The following is a 15,447-nucleotide window of genomic DNA, read 5'->3' as shown; positions in this document are numbered from 1 at the left end:
ACGCTCAGCAAGGAAACAGAGATGAGCCCTGTCCCACGTCTTTAAGGAACTGAATTCTGTCAACACCCCAGATAAGCAAGGAAACAGATCCTCCCCTAGAAACTCCAAAAAGGAATTCAGCCCTGCTGACACCTTGATTTTAGTTTGGCAAGACTCATGTCAGACTTCTGACATGCAGAACTGACATACAAATAGCAAATGTATGTTGTTTAAGCTGCTAAATTTGTAATTTGTGGCAACAATAGGAAGTTAGTGTTGAAAGGTGTTCTCCCAACATTTTATAGAATAAAAGTGCTCTGGAACTGCTATGGAATGCAGTTGGAAGCTGGCGACTTGAGAACTTGTAACTGGCGTGGGCATCATTGCCTCTGAATTCTTCCAACCTAGAAAGTATGACCTGGACTTCAAATCTCCGGGTCACCTCAGCAAATATATAATCCTTGAGTTGCTGGTGGACTTGTACAAATCATTCATCAGGGAAAAACCAGTGGTGTCTATCAAAAAACCTTTGGCCATGATGATGGGGGAAACTTGGAGGAAGTTCATTGCTAATACATGTTTCCATGATTGACTCAAAAATCATTTTTCTCACTTTTTTCCTTGCATGAAGTGTGGGCAATATACTTAGAGTTTCTGAGTTGTCAACAAAGAAGAACCCCAGTGGGATTTTTGTTACTGGTTTTTTGGGGGATGCAAAATATTCAGTAATTAATATCTGAATCTCCCTACTCCCCCCAAGCAGAAAAGAAAACACTTCTAGGCCCCATCCCCAGAGATTCAGATTCAACAGTGTGAGTTGGTACTTGGAAAACTACCTTTTAGAAAAAGATATCCCAGGTTATTGTGATATAGCCTGTAGACTAGCCAGCATTTGGGACCTCTGGCCTTTGTAAAACATTTGTAATCTATTATGAAAAATAAAGCTTGGATTGCAATAGATGAACTTGATCAAGTTGCTAGGTCCATGAGGGCAAATATGAAAAAAAACGAATCAAACATAGTACTTGCCTTTAAGAGGCTCATTGTCATGCAGGGACTCATGCGGGGTCTCTGGTCCCGCTCCCCACATAGCGCAGGATATGGTGAGGCCAAAAAGGAACACCCACAGAGCCATAGATAGGAGAGTCATACCACTATATTCTCGCTGGCGACTGGGTTGGAGACACAGGAAGCAGGAGCCACACTATCCGCAACCTGCTGTCTACTTTTCTCTGCCAACCAACCTCACTTGCTAGCTGCAATCCGCCATGCTAACTGCAAACCACGCTTGCTAGCTCAGCCACCGTCTTCTTGCTAGCCCCCGTTTTCTGCTGGTGTAGCCACAGCAGTTATATTAGTGGCCAATGGCTCACTGGTTACAGCTGACGGCTGACTAGCCACAGCTGATGGCCATCCAATCACAGTTGATGGCCATTTACTACCTGAGTGAGCAACTTTCCCTGTGAGGGAGAGAGCCTGGAAACTGCACTCCTGGCTCTGTCCCCACACTCATAATCTACTCAGAAGACATAGGTATGAGTTGAAGAATCTAGGAAAGCACTATAAATTGAATCATATAGTATGAAATCTTTGGGGAGTAGACTTTTCTGCTCAGCATAATTCCCTGGAGATTCATCCAAGCTGTGTATATCGATAGTTCATTCCTTTTATTGCTAAGTTGTATTCCAAGGCATATATGTACTGCAGTTTGTTTAACCATGTACCTATGGAAGGACATCTGAGCTGATTCCACTTTTTGGCTATTATGAATAAAGCTGCTACAAGCATTTGTTTGTGTATAGTTTTTATTTCTCTGGGATAAATGCCCAGGAATGCAATTGCTGGGTAATATGGTAGTCATGTTTAGTTTTTTTAAGAAACTGCCAAACCATTTTCTAGAGTGATTGTATCATTCTGTATTTCCCATGACATTTTTTTTTTTTGGAAGAGTCCAGTTTTGTTTTAGAATGTCCCACCTACATTCTGCATTTGTTTTTTTGTTTTTTTCCCTAATAGCATCATTCGATTTGTTCCTGTCTCCTGAATTTCCTGTAGACTGGAGGATAGGTCTAGAGGTTTGATTAGATTTAGGTTAGATATTTTATATTGCATCACACACTTCCACAATGAAGTCAGAGTGTGCTGATAGGCAGCAAGTCTCATTGGCACAATGATTAAACAACACAGCACAGACTCAAAATTGACAACAATCTTGAATCAAGGGCCTTGGGCTATTGTGCCATATACCCTAAAGAGTGCAAGGTAAGTGTCAGGTTCCTGCCCAGAAATAACTCTTGAAATTGATAACCAATTGAAATGGTGTGAGCCTACTAATGAGATAGACTAGTAGCTTGGAGATAGCAGTTAATTCTGCATTTGGGATATGTGTATGTGGTTATAAGATTTAACTGAAAGCTGAACTTTGAGTGGACCCTTGAATAAGAGAAAAATAGTTTCTAAATAGAAGAGCAATAAATAATGATCTTGAGGCAGCACAGAGTGCATTTTGGAGGCACTTGGTTCCCATATTAAGGAATTCAGATTTATAGCCAATAAAGAAGCTCTGAAGTTTTGGGTTTTGTTTGTTTTAAAAGTAAACTGCATTAAATATTAAAGGGGGCCGGCCCAGTGGATCAGGCAGTTAGCGCCCCATGCTCCTAACTCCAAAGACTGCTGGTTCGATTCCCACATTAGCCAGTGGGCTCTCAACCACAAGGTTGCCAGTTCAATTCCTCGAGTCCCACCCGCAAGGGATGGTGGGCTGCAACCCCTGCAACTAGCAACGGCAATTGGACCTGGAGCTGAGCTGTGCCCTCCACAACTAAGACTGAAAGGACAATAACTTGACTTGGAAAAAAAGTCCTGGAAGTACACACTGTTCCCCAATAAAGTCCTGTTAAAAAAAAAAAAAGTTTAAAGGTAAAACAGTGGATGACAGCAGGCGGGGAGACTCATGAGTAAACCATTTCAGTAGTGTGTGTGAGATGTTCCAAAATTAAGTGCCATAGAGAGAAAGAGTAGGGTTCAAATAGGGTTAGAATTCAAAAATGTATCTGAAGTTTTAAGTTTTTGTAGATATGACATTACTACATTAAATGAGTTTGGAACATACTAGAGGTCTGGGAGGGAAGATGTATATTAATGTGTTGTGTTATGAGTCTATGTGACAGTCAAGTAAAGATGTCCAAGTAGAATGTTGGAAACAAAACATCTGGAGCTCAGGGGAAAGTGTAAGGAAGTGATAACTCATACTATAAACCTCCCAAAAAGAACTGGTGCAGGGAGAAGAGGGCAGACAAGAAAACGAACTAAGGTGTTCAGTCACTGTGCTGAGACTTGCTGTCCACCAGCTGCTCTGACTTCCTTCCACGGGAGCCCGAAATGGCCTGGGCAAGCTCTTGAAGCTGACCTTCGAGGCTTGCTAAGTTCGCACGGCCCCCAAACCAGCCGGGGGCATGAGCCAGGCCTAAATGTGCGGGTCACACTGTGCTGTACGCATGCGCGGGGGGAGGGGCGGAGGGAAATCAACGAAAGGGCTGCGCCTGCGCAGTAGCAGGCCGTCGGTTAAGCACAGATCCGTCGACAGAGGATGGAGGGATGGAGCTGCCCCAAGAGATGGCCAAGGCTTCCAACGCAACTGATAACCGCAGTGGGCATGTCCATTCCCTCTTCACCGTCTCTGCACTTCATAAGAGTCTCCACGTCAGCCAAAACAGAGGGTCGGGGCTTTCTTCGGCCCGTACCTTGCAGGAGCAAAGCAAGACCAGGGATCTGCGCAAGGACAAGGACAAGGAGGGTACTGGGAACCGGCTGCTGAACGTGAGTGGGGGCCCCAGCGGCGGAGCCTCTCCCCTACCCGACCACCTAGAGGGCCCGGGAAGTCCAAAAGTGCCAGTGCATGCAGAAGGGAGGGATGGAGACTTGCCATAACTTTGAAGGTGGTAATGCCTTAAAAAGTTTACTTGTGGGACCTCGACAGTTATTTAACTTGTCAGAGCCTCGTTTTATTAACTATTAGATGAAGACAATGCTTATACCTACCTTACTTATAGGGTTGTCTGATAAACCAGAGGAGATAGTGATATAAAGTGCTTAACACAGGGCAGAACACAAAGAGTCAATAAATGTTAACTGCTGTCGTCACCATCATCCTCCTCATCGGGATTTCATTTATGTGGTTAAAGGGCTAAACTCCAGAAACTTGAGTAACCCTTGTTTTCAATTCCTGAGGTTCTTCTAGGTGAACCTGTAGTAACAAATCTGCATCATGTCTGTAGAAGAGTGAGTTATTGGCCTCCTGTTCTTAATTAGAAAGGTAAATTTATTTAGAAATGTGTGCAACTTTTGAGTTTACCATTCCTGCCAGAAGATGGAGGAAATGGGCAAGGGGAATCACATTGAAACTCACTTTTTCAAAATTGTTAGAGGATTATTGGGAAATTTTACATACTCTGTTGGTCTTAAGTTATTAAAAAAAAAGTATAGATAAAAGTATCAGTAAACAAATGGTGTACAAAAAGATGATGTCCTTCTCTATAAAATTAAGTAGTGGAATTATTTAATATCTAAAGTAACCTCTTAATTCCAAGAACTTAGAATATTCTTCACTCATTATTATGATAAATAAAGAGCAAATTAGGATTTAACTATAGGATACTAGGAGAAATTACAAAATTTGTGAAAGAGAGATGTGCTTGTAAATCTAGGCCATAGAAGGTATTTGTTGTGTATCCTTTTAAGGAATTTGGACTTTATTCTGTAGAATGATGATTTGTAATATTTTTTGAGTATGAGGATCCTTTTTGTTGTTTAAAAAAAAAGGAAAAGAAATCTCCCCAAGATGCTTTACAATCGACTGACTGGGAAAATCTGTAATGACAAAAAGTTACCATCTGGCAGTGTTTTTAGTAAAATTTGTATAGATACAACAGCATCTACATTAAAAAAATAGTGTACCTATATGGGAGGTACATTGTTTACCCAAGTTGGTTTTCCAAATTATTTAACCATAAAGTATTTTAATGATTTGACAGAACAACAAAAAGGGTTTAGGAACTGAAATGTGCAGTTGGATTTAGTTATAATGACCTCATAAAGGATTTCTTTACAGACACAAGTCCAGAAGAATGCATTTATGTAGTATAGATATTTATTACACAATGAACTTAGAGTAATATGATAATGGTATGTTATTAAAGTTATTATAACCGCTACTGTAAGATACATGATGTAGACCATTCAACATGGAATGGATGACCTTTTTCAATTGAGTAAATGCTGCATGTGCATTAGTACAAATACAACATTATCTGTACTAATAGTCTTTTCTCTGACTTCTTGGCTTTTTGTGTGTGTATGGTACATGATTTCTTGAAAGCAGATTATCATTGAGTTATAAAAAGAGCTATATAAAATTTTTTTAGCATTTTCTGTACAAAATACATAGTTTTCTAAAACTTGCAAGCAAATATATCTCTCAGATATGTCTTATATCTCTCAGAATACATTTTGGAAAACAGTAGTTTGCAGATAATGCGTAGAACACAGTTGAATTCAAGGATATTCAAAGTTAAGAACCACAGCTGTAGGTGGATTTTAAGCAAGGGGATGGCATGAATCAGGTGTACTTTGTTAAAAAAAAAATTGTTTTGGCTGTCAGGACTTAAGAGCGAGGACAATAAAGTAAGATCTCTGAGGGAATGGAAAAGTATGGGCTATGGAGCACAGGTGGAGGGACCCTACTTGGATAGTTAAAAGGGCATTTCTTCCTCCAGACCAGTGTTTGTTTCTTCTTTGGATCACTGGTATCCAGATCTTCTGAGGGTGTTTGTTAAAATCCAGATTCCTGCACCTCCGCCTTAGACCTGCTGAATCTGAAGGGTGGGGCCCTAGGATTATGCTTAAGTTTTAAGCTATCTCAGATTATTCTTAGATTCATGTTTGAGAATTACTATAGATAGAGGGGGAAAACGGGCATTGATGTAGGGAGCAAGCTGGAGAAGGAAGCAAGAAGAGTTTGATGAACTGGGTGAAGAAAAAGGAGGAGGGATGAACAACTGGGAGTCTAATGCGATTTTTGAAAAGGTGTATTAAATATAAGCTACTAAGAGAATTGGAAGAATTAACTAGAGATAGTGCTCAGATCGAGGGATAGAGTAGTTTTAGACTTTGGTAAAAATGTGAGTAATCTATCCCCCATCTTAATGTCAGTTCTTTAAATCTCCTTAATTCCTTTCAGCAGTTTGCTGCTATTCTACATCCTGGACCTTGCCTTCACTCCGAGGGTTCCCCCTCCAAAATCCTGAATTCTAGAATGTTACTTCTTAACCTCTCATTACTTTACTTTTATTACACTTATTCTTTGAAATATGTGCCAAGCTTTGTGCTAGACACTGAGGATACAGTGGTGAATGAGACCCGCAAAGCACCTTCCCTTAGGCATATAGATGTGACTCTATAACAGTAATCTCCGAATTTCTTTCATTGCACAATCTTGTCAGCAAAAATACATGAGCATCTATCACCCATATTTGTATACTTATTTATACATTCCATAAATTTACTGCAATTTATTACTGGGGGTGCCAAAAAAATGTATACACATGATTTGTATTCATCTTTTGTTATTGGTATATGTTGAGTATTAAAATTTTAAAACAGTATTTTCCTTTCTTAAAATGTGTATACATTTTTTTGGCACCCTCTGTACATAAATTCTACAATATACAAAAAATTAAAAATAATAACCAATGGTGCGATGTCAGAGGGATATTGGATACGGGGAGGGGGGTACACACAATGTGAGGGATATAAATGATAAACGTCTAAGTATTGCTTTGTCTTGTGCACCTGAAACTAATAAAAAAAAAGTAAGCATTGTTTCTAAAAATGATTTTGAATTCCATTTCACATTGTTTTATTTATTAGTGGTACAAAACTCATAAGCATCACTATTTTTGAAAAGCTTGATTTAATACTTTGTTCTGATTTAAATCACTTTGTAGTGATTTAAAGGTCTGGTTCTAAGGCACATTTATTTCAGTATTTGTTTTTAATACTTGAAAAAGATACCCTCAAAGGTTTGAAATTCCAGAATGGAAGAGGTGCATCTTGGTTGTGCCTAGAAAATCATAGTACTCATTTCTGTTTTGTTATGCAAACTTTTTAGTTCAGATTTTATCTGTAAAATGTCATCTTCTCTGATTAATTAGTTCTAGCAAACTAATTGGAAGGCATTGCATTTTTTTAAAATACATTTAAAAGGAAAAATGGTCTCCTCACCTGCCGAAACTCTTCATTCTGAGATTTTTAAACAAATAAAATTGTTTCTAAGTTTCTGAGCTTCTAGGGTGATGATAACACATGTACACACACATAAAATAACATTAGATGGAGGTATTTCCAGTAGTTTTCAAAATTTTTGCAGCTTAACATGAATTTATTTGAATGAGACAGTTATTGTCACACTCATTAAAATGTCACCACCTTACTCTGAAAAGACAGATTAAGAAATATATATTTTAAAAATATTTGCTAGTTTACATACTACTAACAGCCATTTGCCATCACAGACAATGTTAGCAAATTTAGAACATTTGCCTTTTGTAAAAGCCAAATGTATGATACATATTTATGTTTTCCAACTTTTGAAAATGCTTCTCCATGCTATTTTTTATGATCAGTCCTCATCTATTTGTAAAGCAGACTAAATGTTCTACTACTACTTAAGGTCATGTAAGTGGCCAATCCACTTAACTAGTAAACTCAATACCTTGAAAGCACGAGGGCACTGATATGAACCCCTCTGAGCATGAAACTCACACTTTTCCTCAGAATGTTCGTCTACTGCTGACAGTCAGCTGTATGTGCTTGTTTCATTTATTAAAGAAATTGTGAAGTTCTAATATTTTTCTTCTGCTACTCCAGGGGCTATTCCCTGGGCCCGCTGTGAGCATCCTTCTTTCATGGGGACAGAAAACCACTGAGGATAAAACGAAATCATTGCTCTTGAACTTGGGCAAGGAAAAAGAGCATTCAAACAAATCTTTTCTAGAGTAAATAATTCCATGTATGTGTAGCTTGTTCAATGAATGGTAAGATCTGAACAATCAGATAAGTTACTCTTTTTCCCATATAGAAAATCTGAGTTGGGCAAAGAAAGAGTACAGACAAAATTCTCTTGGTAATTGTTTTTCTATTAGTGAAACTGGCATTGTTTTTCCACTTTTCTGTCTTCAGCACCAGACTGAACTTCTGGAGGACAGAAACACTTCACTGGAGACAGCACAATGCCAGGCATATGGCTGTAAATGCTAATTAAATGTTGGCATAGTGAGGTTTCCATTAGGGCTAGGAAGTGGGGATAGCCTAGGAAAAGGTAAGCATGTAGGCCAGTGGGTTTTCAAAGAAAAGTGTGGAATGGAGGAGAGTGGGTCAAAAAGGTCTTTGGGGAAGAAGTGCAAAACGATGTGAGTGAAGGTACAGACTTTTTAATAGAAGTGCCGAGGGGCCAGAAGTGACAGAGATGAAAGGCAGAGTGGAATTAACTGAAATCAAAATTCTTTGCAGGTTCAGGAAAAATTCTAGGTGGTGACAGAAGGCTTTATGAGACTCAACTTTAGAACTTTTTTCAAGGTTCTAATAGAATTTTAGCAAAGAATTGTTTTGCTCCTGTTGCTGTCACTGAAGAGAGCTTTGTTCAGAGAAGGAAGGAAAAGTAAAAAGGTAGTAAAATGAGAGGGGAGGTAATATTTTTGCCAGTTTGTTAAGGATAAATTGAGCCTAAAATCTCTAAAGGAGTTTTTCCCCCAACTAGTTTATATTTATTAAAATGCACATTCGAAAATAATAAGATGCACATTCAAAGTAGACTTCCATAATGAGATTATCAAAATATTAGAAAGCATGAGGTTCCACATTAAATACACATATAACGTACCACAGTTTGATATTTTTGTGACAATACAATAATTGTCACTCAGTTATCTTAAACTACAAATTAAACCATGCATGTATAAAGCATATTAAACCAGTCAGATGTAACAATAACAAAATCATCCATGATGCATAAAACAAATTTTTTAATACAACCAAAGTATTATATACTTTAAAACAAAAACTTCAACATAACTAAAGATTATTTATTACATACTTTAAAAATAGAACAAGTGATTCTTGAAAGGCATATAACAATAAAGATTCCTGGGAAATTAATGCTTGCACATAAGGCCATAATAATTCAAGTTCAACAAAGGTAGGGGATACAAGTATTTCTCTTTTTAAAGTTAGATATTTTTAATAGGCAGTTTTTCCCTATTCCCGTCGTCTCTCTCTTCCATTTCCTTCCCTTCCCCTCCTTCTCTCCTTACTTTACTTTTAAAATCTATATTAAAAGGCAGATAGAGAAAGACAAATATCATATGATCTCACTTATATGTGGAATCTAAAGAAAAGAATAAATGAATGAACTAATCTGAAACAGTCTCAGAGACGGGGGAAAAACTGAGGGTTGCTAGATGGGAGGGAGGGTGGGGATAAGGGGGAAGGTGAGGGGATTAGAAAGCACAGTAACCACAAGATTGCCACGGGGTTACGAAAGTCAATTTTGGGAATGTAATCAATAATGTTGTAAAGATTTTGTAGGGTATCCGATGGACACTTGTCTCGGATAAGTTGTCTCGGTGGTTAGGGAGACCACCTCAGGAGTGATGTAGATGCCTGATCACTGCACTGTACACCTGAAGCTGAAGCTGAACAATAATGAATATTAACTACAATTTTATATATAGAGGCAGTGGAAATGTAATGGCTGTGTGCGATGTCAGGGGTAGTGGATGGGGGGAGGGGAGTTGTCACTGTGTGAGGGGTATAAATGATAAATGTCTAACTATTACATTGTTTTGTGGACCTGAAACTAATAAAAAAAAGTTATAAAAAATCTGTATTAAAATGTCTTATAAATTTTAAAGGCTGACTATCGTGTAGTGACCAGAGAGCCCTTAACAACAAAGTTAAATGCCAACCCAAAACTATCAGTTAATGAAGTTACTCTGGAGGAATGACACATCTAAAACCTCCAAACTGTCCGTTCATTGCTTCATTCCATTGTACCTATTATTCCAAAGGACTACATTCCAATTTCTTCAGTGGCTGAAAACTGAAGGAATATTGGGATAACTTGCAAGTAGGATCACTACCATTTGGTGGATACAGAACCTAGTCTACATCAAATTAAGATTGGAATGTGGTAATAATGGTTATTTTTAGTTAGCAAGGTGAGGTCATTGTTCACGCTACTGTGCACGTCTCTCATGATTCTCTTGATTTCATGTTTAACTGTGTACATTTTGTTTCTCTGCTAACTTACTGATAAGCATATCAAGGGTAGGGATGTTTTCTAGTCATACTAATATCCCACTTCCTAGCATACTTACCAGATACTCATAAAATTGAATTGAATTAATCTTTTATCTAGTTATGTTCTTCTTTGCCTTCTAAAGTCTTAATTTATTTACGTTGTAGATGCTGAGAAGAACTCTTAAAGGATCTGAAAGTAAAGAACTGGAAGTAACACGTGAGACACCAAAATTGGTGCCATTTGGCGGTGTGGTATGTATGACTAATCCTCAGTAAATCTGTACAAGTTATTTTGTATTTCATATGAAGACTAGTCAATGTTTATTATTTGGCAATCAAAAAGTATGTATAGAAAGTGGTATGCTGATAACATAGTCATGAATTTTCATATTTATGAGTCAGAAAAGCATTCTAATCAATGAAATTATGGAAAACATCCTGATTCACAGGAAAAAAAAACACCCTGTGTTTTCTATGCTAGGGATTCCCAAACTCAAGTTACATCAGAATCACCTAGAATACTTTTTAAAAACATTGATTCTTGGGCCCCATCTATGATCTGCTAACTTAGAATCTGAGAATGAGGCCTAGAAATCAGTATTTTTATTGAGCCCTTACGATGATTACATTTATTGTCAGATTTAGGAAGCTTTGAGCTACAGTTTGAAAATTGACCCCACACCTCTCCCTCATATCCAAAAAATAGTAAACCCTAGAACAAAAACAAACACACGCATTAATCATACACTTACATACAAACACACAGGTAGAATTTGATATCTAGGCAGAGAACAAGAAAAATCTGGTTTTTTGAGTGCTATAGAGTATAGGACATGATCGTGTATGCACATTTAGAACTGTCAAATATTTTGGTATTTTATAGTTATCTTTATTTTATGAATACTATTAGAATAGTTAATAGGTATGAAATAAGAGTTTCCCTTCTCTAGCTTCTATCATACACTAATATATTTTCTTGATTAAAAAATATATGATGAATTTAACACCACCTTTTTGGGAGAAAATGTAAGACTTTAAACAAAATGACCATGGTGTGCATTTATCTATATAATTATATAAAACTTTCTTTCCTATATCATAGAGTTGGAGTATAAGCCCTCACTCTCCAAATCTAAACTTAGAAAAGATTCTTTGAAATCACTTTTGCCTCTAAGCTATTATGCATGTCATTATGTTGACATACTAATTTCCATAATTCATACTCTAGAATATGACTTCTACACCTCTTTAGAATAAAATTTAGAAAATTTTGATTTCACTCACACTTCCTAATTTCATAGTTTGTATTTTCCTTCTCTGAATTACATGTTGCTAGACATGAAAAAGCTTCTCTTAAAAGTCAACTGGAAGTTTTCCAGAGATATTGTGATTGTCATTGACAGCTTGTGACTGACAGCTCCTTCTGATGCGTGATTTAGCCACATCACTTTCTCTTTGAAAGTTCTGTGATTTATTCTGAGATATTTGACAAAGTTTGTACACGTGTAGACACTGATAACTACAACACAACCCACTACTCCTGTTTCTAATAGTCACATTCCATTTTCAGAAAAAATGTGAAAAAGCTGTGTCTTAAAATTGGGCTTTTGTAAACAGCTTTTTGGTTGCTTTCCTGTTTTAAATACATGTTTGAGAGTGTTTGGGGCGAAGTTATTGGGTCTCAGAATCTGTGGGAATATTTGTTCTCTGCAACCTGTGGTCATTATTTTTGACTGTTAAATCTTTTCCTATCCTTGAATAGAAATTTATTCTCATTTCTATATTATATGATTCTATTATGTAAAAATGTAAAAAGCTAGTGAAACGTAAGGAAAGTTAGGGTATTGCCCATGGCTTCATATTGAGATACTTGGCAGGCAGCCAGGCAACAATTTATGACAGAATGCTAATATATAGAATTATACAATACAAAATTATAGCTATTCTTCCTTTTACTCTCCTATGTACAACCAAATTTTAAGAAATAAACAATGATTCATGGAATCACCTATGGCAAAACTATTTAAAATCCCGCCTAGATTATGTAATGGGCATCACCCTCCCTTTGAATTTGAAATTTAGAACCTTTACTTTAACATAACATTTCATGCCTATGTTTCCTTAAGAAGTAGACCACAATATTTTTTTCTTTAGGATTTCATCATTCAGATATAGTAGTCTTTTAATTAATATTGAATGCCAACATCTTTTTCTGTGTTGTTCTAAAACCAAATCTTTAAAATCACTTATATTACACTTAAAAATACTATTAGGCCATTTATTTTGTTTCACAATGTTTAATATAATATTGCTGTTGCTTTTACTCATTTTTTAAAACCAATAATGGCTAAATATATTTGGCTCATACTGCATATTAGTATTCAAGTGTTCCTGATTCATTTTGTATTTAATTTTATGGTTAAACACAAAATACAATTTTCTTTAATATTTTAAAAACACTTTGTATAAGAGAAAATGAGTGTTTCACAGCTCTTGACACATTATAGTCAGTGAGTGATTGTTGAATGAATAAAGTGGTTTTAGGATACTGGATAAAAAAGCTTATCTAAAGCAACGCATATTTCTTATTATTATATACATGATGCTACATTTTACCAGTTCTCACCTAATATAAAATAAAAATGATTCAAAGAGTGATTTAAGTTGGTAATGAACCATGGTTTTGCTTTGTTTTCTTGTTCATTTTAGGTTTATTTTAAACAAATGCTTATTTTTCTTCTGCATTTCTGCTTTCTGGTGTTTTTAATAACCAGATATTTCTAGTGGAAGCAATATTTCTAATGAGAAAGACTAACAAAGTGGAGCTTTTAAAAAATATATAGTTTAATGTAGAGTAAAATAGGAGAAAAGGTAACTTTCAAAAATTCATTTGCTTTGTTTTTATTTTGATTTTTGTAGGTTGGCTGCCTGGCTATTCATGTAAAGAAATGCAGACGTTTTACACCTAAGAGTATCCTTTCTTTTGATTTAAGAACTATGCTATGATCATATATCACTGTTTCACTTACATATTCTGCATTACAGGACACTCTAAGACTTGATGGCTTAAAACATTAACTGTTTTATTATCAATCACTATCTGCGCATTCACTACTGTGTTTCCCTGAAAAAAAGACCTAGCCGGACCATCAGCTCTAATGTGTCTTTTGGAGCAAAAATTAATATAAGACCGGGTCTTATATTGTATAAGACCCGGTCTTATATTAAAATAAGACCCGGTATTATATTATATTATATTTATTATATTATATTATATTATATTATATTATATTATATTATATTATATTATATTATATTAAAGACCGGGTCTTATATTAAAATAAGACCCAGTCTTACATTAATTTTTGCTCCAAAAGACAGATTAGAGCTGATGGCCCGGCTAGGTCTTATTTTCAGGGAAACATGGAAGGTGGTACTTCTGTTTCATGTCATCACAGCTGAGGCTGCAGTCAGCTGGCAGTTCAAAAGGGCTAGAATATCTGAAATGGCTCATTTATATGTCTAGTGCTTAGTGAGGCTGCCTGGAAGAATGGACTCAGTTGGGATGCTGAAGTGGTTGGACCTTCCCCTTTCCATGTAGTCCCAGGTCCTTGTCTTGTCTTCATTTCTTTCTGCATTAATTTTGATTAAAAAAATTACATTAAAATGTTTATCTTCGTTACTAAAGTTTGTGGTTTTATTTTAAATGTTGCGCCCTAGCTAGTGCCCTTCTCAACCTATCCTAATCCTAGCACTGGTCATGTCTGTTGCATATTAAAGTAGTCACAGGGCCAGGCCAGATTCCAGAGCAGAGGAAAATAAATTCTGCTTTTTGATAAGAGAGTGACAAAGGTTTTCAGCCATATATAATTGACCTTAGTCACCATATAACTTAAAGGAAAAATAAATATCTTCTTGGAATATATATTACTAATTAATTTCTAAGTAATACTAATTTATTTCTAAGTAATTGCTTCTCTTAAACGTTGTTTAAAGGATTTATTTACCTTGGTGCCTTTAAGCTGAATTCCTATTAATAGATTGATCACGGCATAAACTCAGTGTCATTGTGAAGACTTAGGGTCTCTTTTTTATGTAAGTGAACTAATGAGAATTCTATATAAAGAGATTTTTTTAATGTAATTAGTTAAATCATAAAAACAAAATTGTTTTAGTGCATGGAGTGCTCTGAAAGATAAAAACAGACCAGTATAGTATAAATGAAGTATATAGTGAAGTGAATTAGAGTAGAATGCTGCTTTAAATTTTGTCTTAAAATAAAAAATAAATTACTCTCAAACGATGTATTTTTTGAATTTCTATACAATTATGCTTAGAAAAAAATTTTAGCTCTCTATTGTAAATGTTTAGTCACCTTAAACAAACAAAGAAAAATTTGCAAAGGAATTACAGTGGAAATGTGAGGGTAAAAATATGAGAAGTGGTCTAAGGAAGAATCATCCTTTTCCTCCTGATATTGTATCTACCATTGATGGGCAAAAATACTATTTTAAAGGACTTTTTTATTATTTACTATGCTGTACAATTACCTTCTTTATCTATTTGATTGATTCTTAGGTTTGGCCTGTATTGTTTAATGGATTAATTTTATATTGTGTTATTTTTCAATTACAACAAAATTTGCTTCCTAAATATCTATGTATTTTCAGTCAGTTTGCAACATTACAATAATTTATTCATTCGCATTTCTATAAACAACATTGTGAAACATACAAAGATGCGTAGTTTGCTACCCCAAAACAAACTATATAGCTCTAATGACCAGAATACTGTAATTAAGTTTGATGAAGTGAAATATTTTTCTGTACAGGTAATGTTAAAGTTCTCTTCTAGATATAAGAATGCATCTTTATAGTTTCAAATATTCTACATTATATCTTTTGGGGTGATAAGAAAGAATCAAGCACTTCCTTTTTATTTGATATCTTATAGTAGTCTTTCTATATTATGGGCTATATTTGTTTTTTGTTTTTTTAATAAACAGCTTACTGTAAAATGCATAATCTTAGTGGCCTTCTTCCCTAAAATCTTACTGTCTGTGAGTCTGTTTATCACACCTGCATTTTTCTCTGGCTTGCTCTTCCCCTCCCA

At 35.8% G+C, this 15,447-nt stretch overlaps 1 protein-coding gene across 1 annotated transcript in view; it reads left to right on the top strand.

The window, feature by feature from the left end:
* Positions 1 to 3,502: 3,502 nt before the first annotated feature.
* Positions 3,503 to 15,447, top strand: part of CATSPERT (catsper channel auxiliary subunit tau) — an 85,297-nt gene continuing 73,352 nt past the window's right edge. Inside the window, exons 1-4 of the mRNA XM_019726809.3 lie at positions 3,503 to 3,798; positions 10,501 to 10,587; positions 13,255 to 13,306; positions 15,006 to 15,166. Of these exons, the coding sequence (XP_019582368.3) occupies positions 3,577 to 3,798; positions 10,501 to 10,587; positions 13,255 to 13,306; positions 15,006 to 15,166 (522 nt within the window). The 5' untranslated portion in view covers positions 3,503 to 3,576. The remainder of the gene's footprint in view (positions 3,799 to 10,500; positions 10,588 to 13,254; positions 13,307 to 15,005; positions 15,167 to 15,447) is intronic.

Source organism: Rhinolophus sinicus, chromosome 17 (genome assembly GCF_057876585.1).
Source record: "Rhinolophus sinicus isolate RSI-liver-muscle chromosome 17, RSI-T2T, whole genome shotgun sequence".
NCBI classification, from domain to species: domain Eukaryota; kingdom Metazoa; phylum Chordata; class Mammalia; order Chiroptera; family Rhinolophidae; genus Rhinolophus; species Rhinolophus sinicus.
This window is presented reverse-complemented; position numbering and strand designations above follow the sequence as displayed.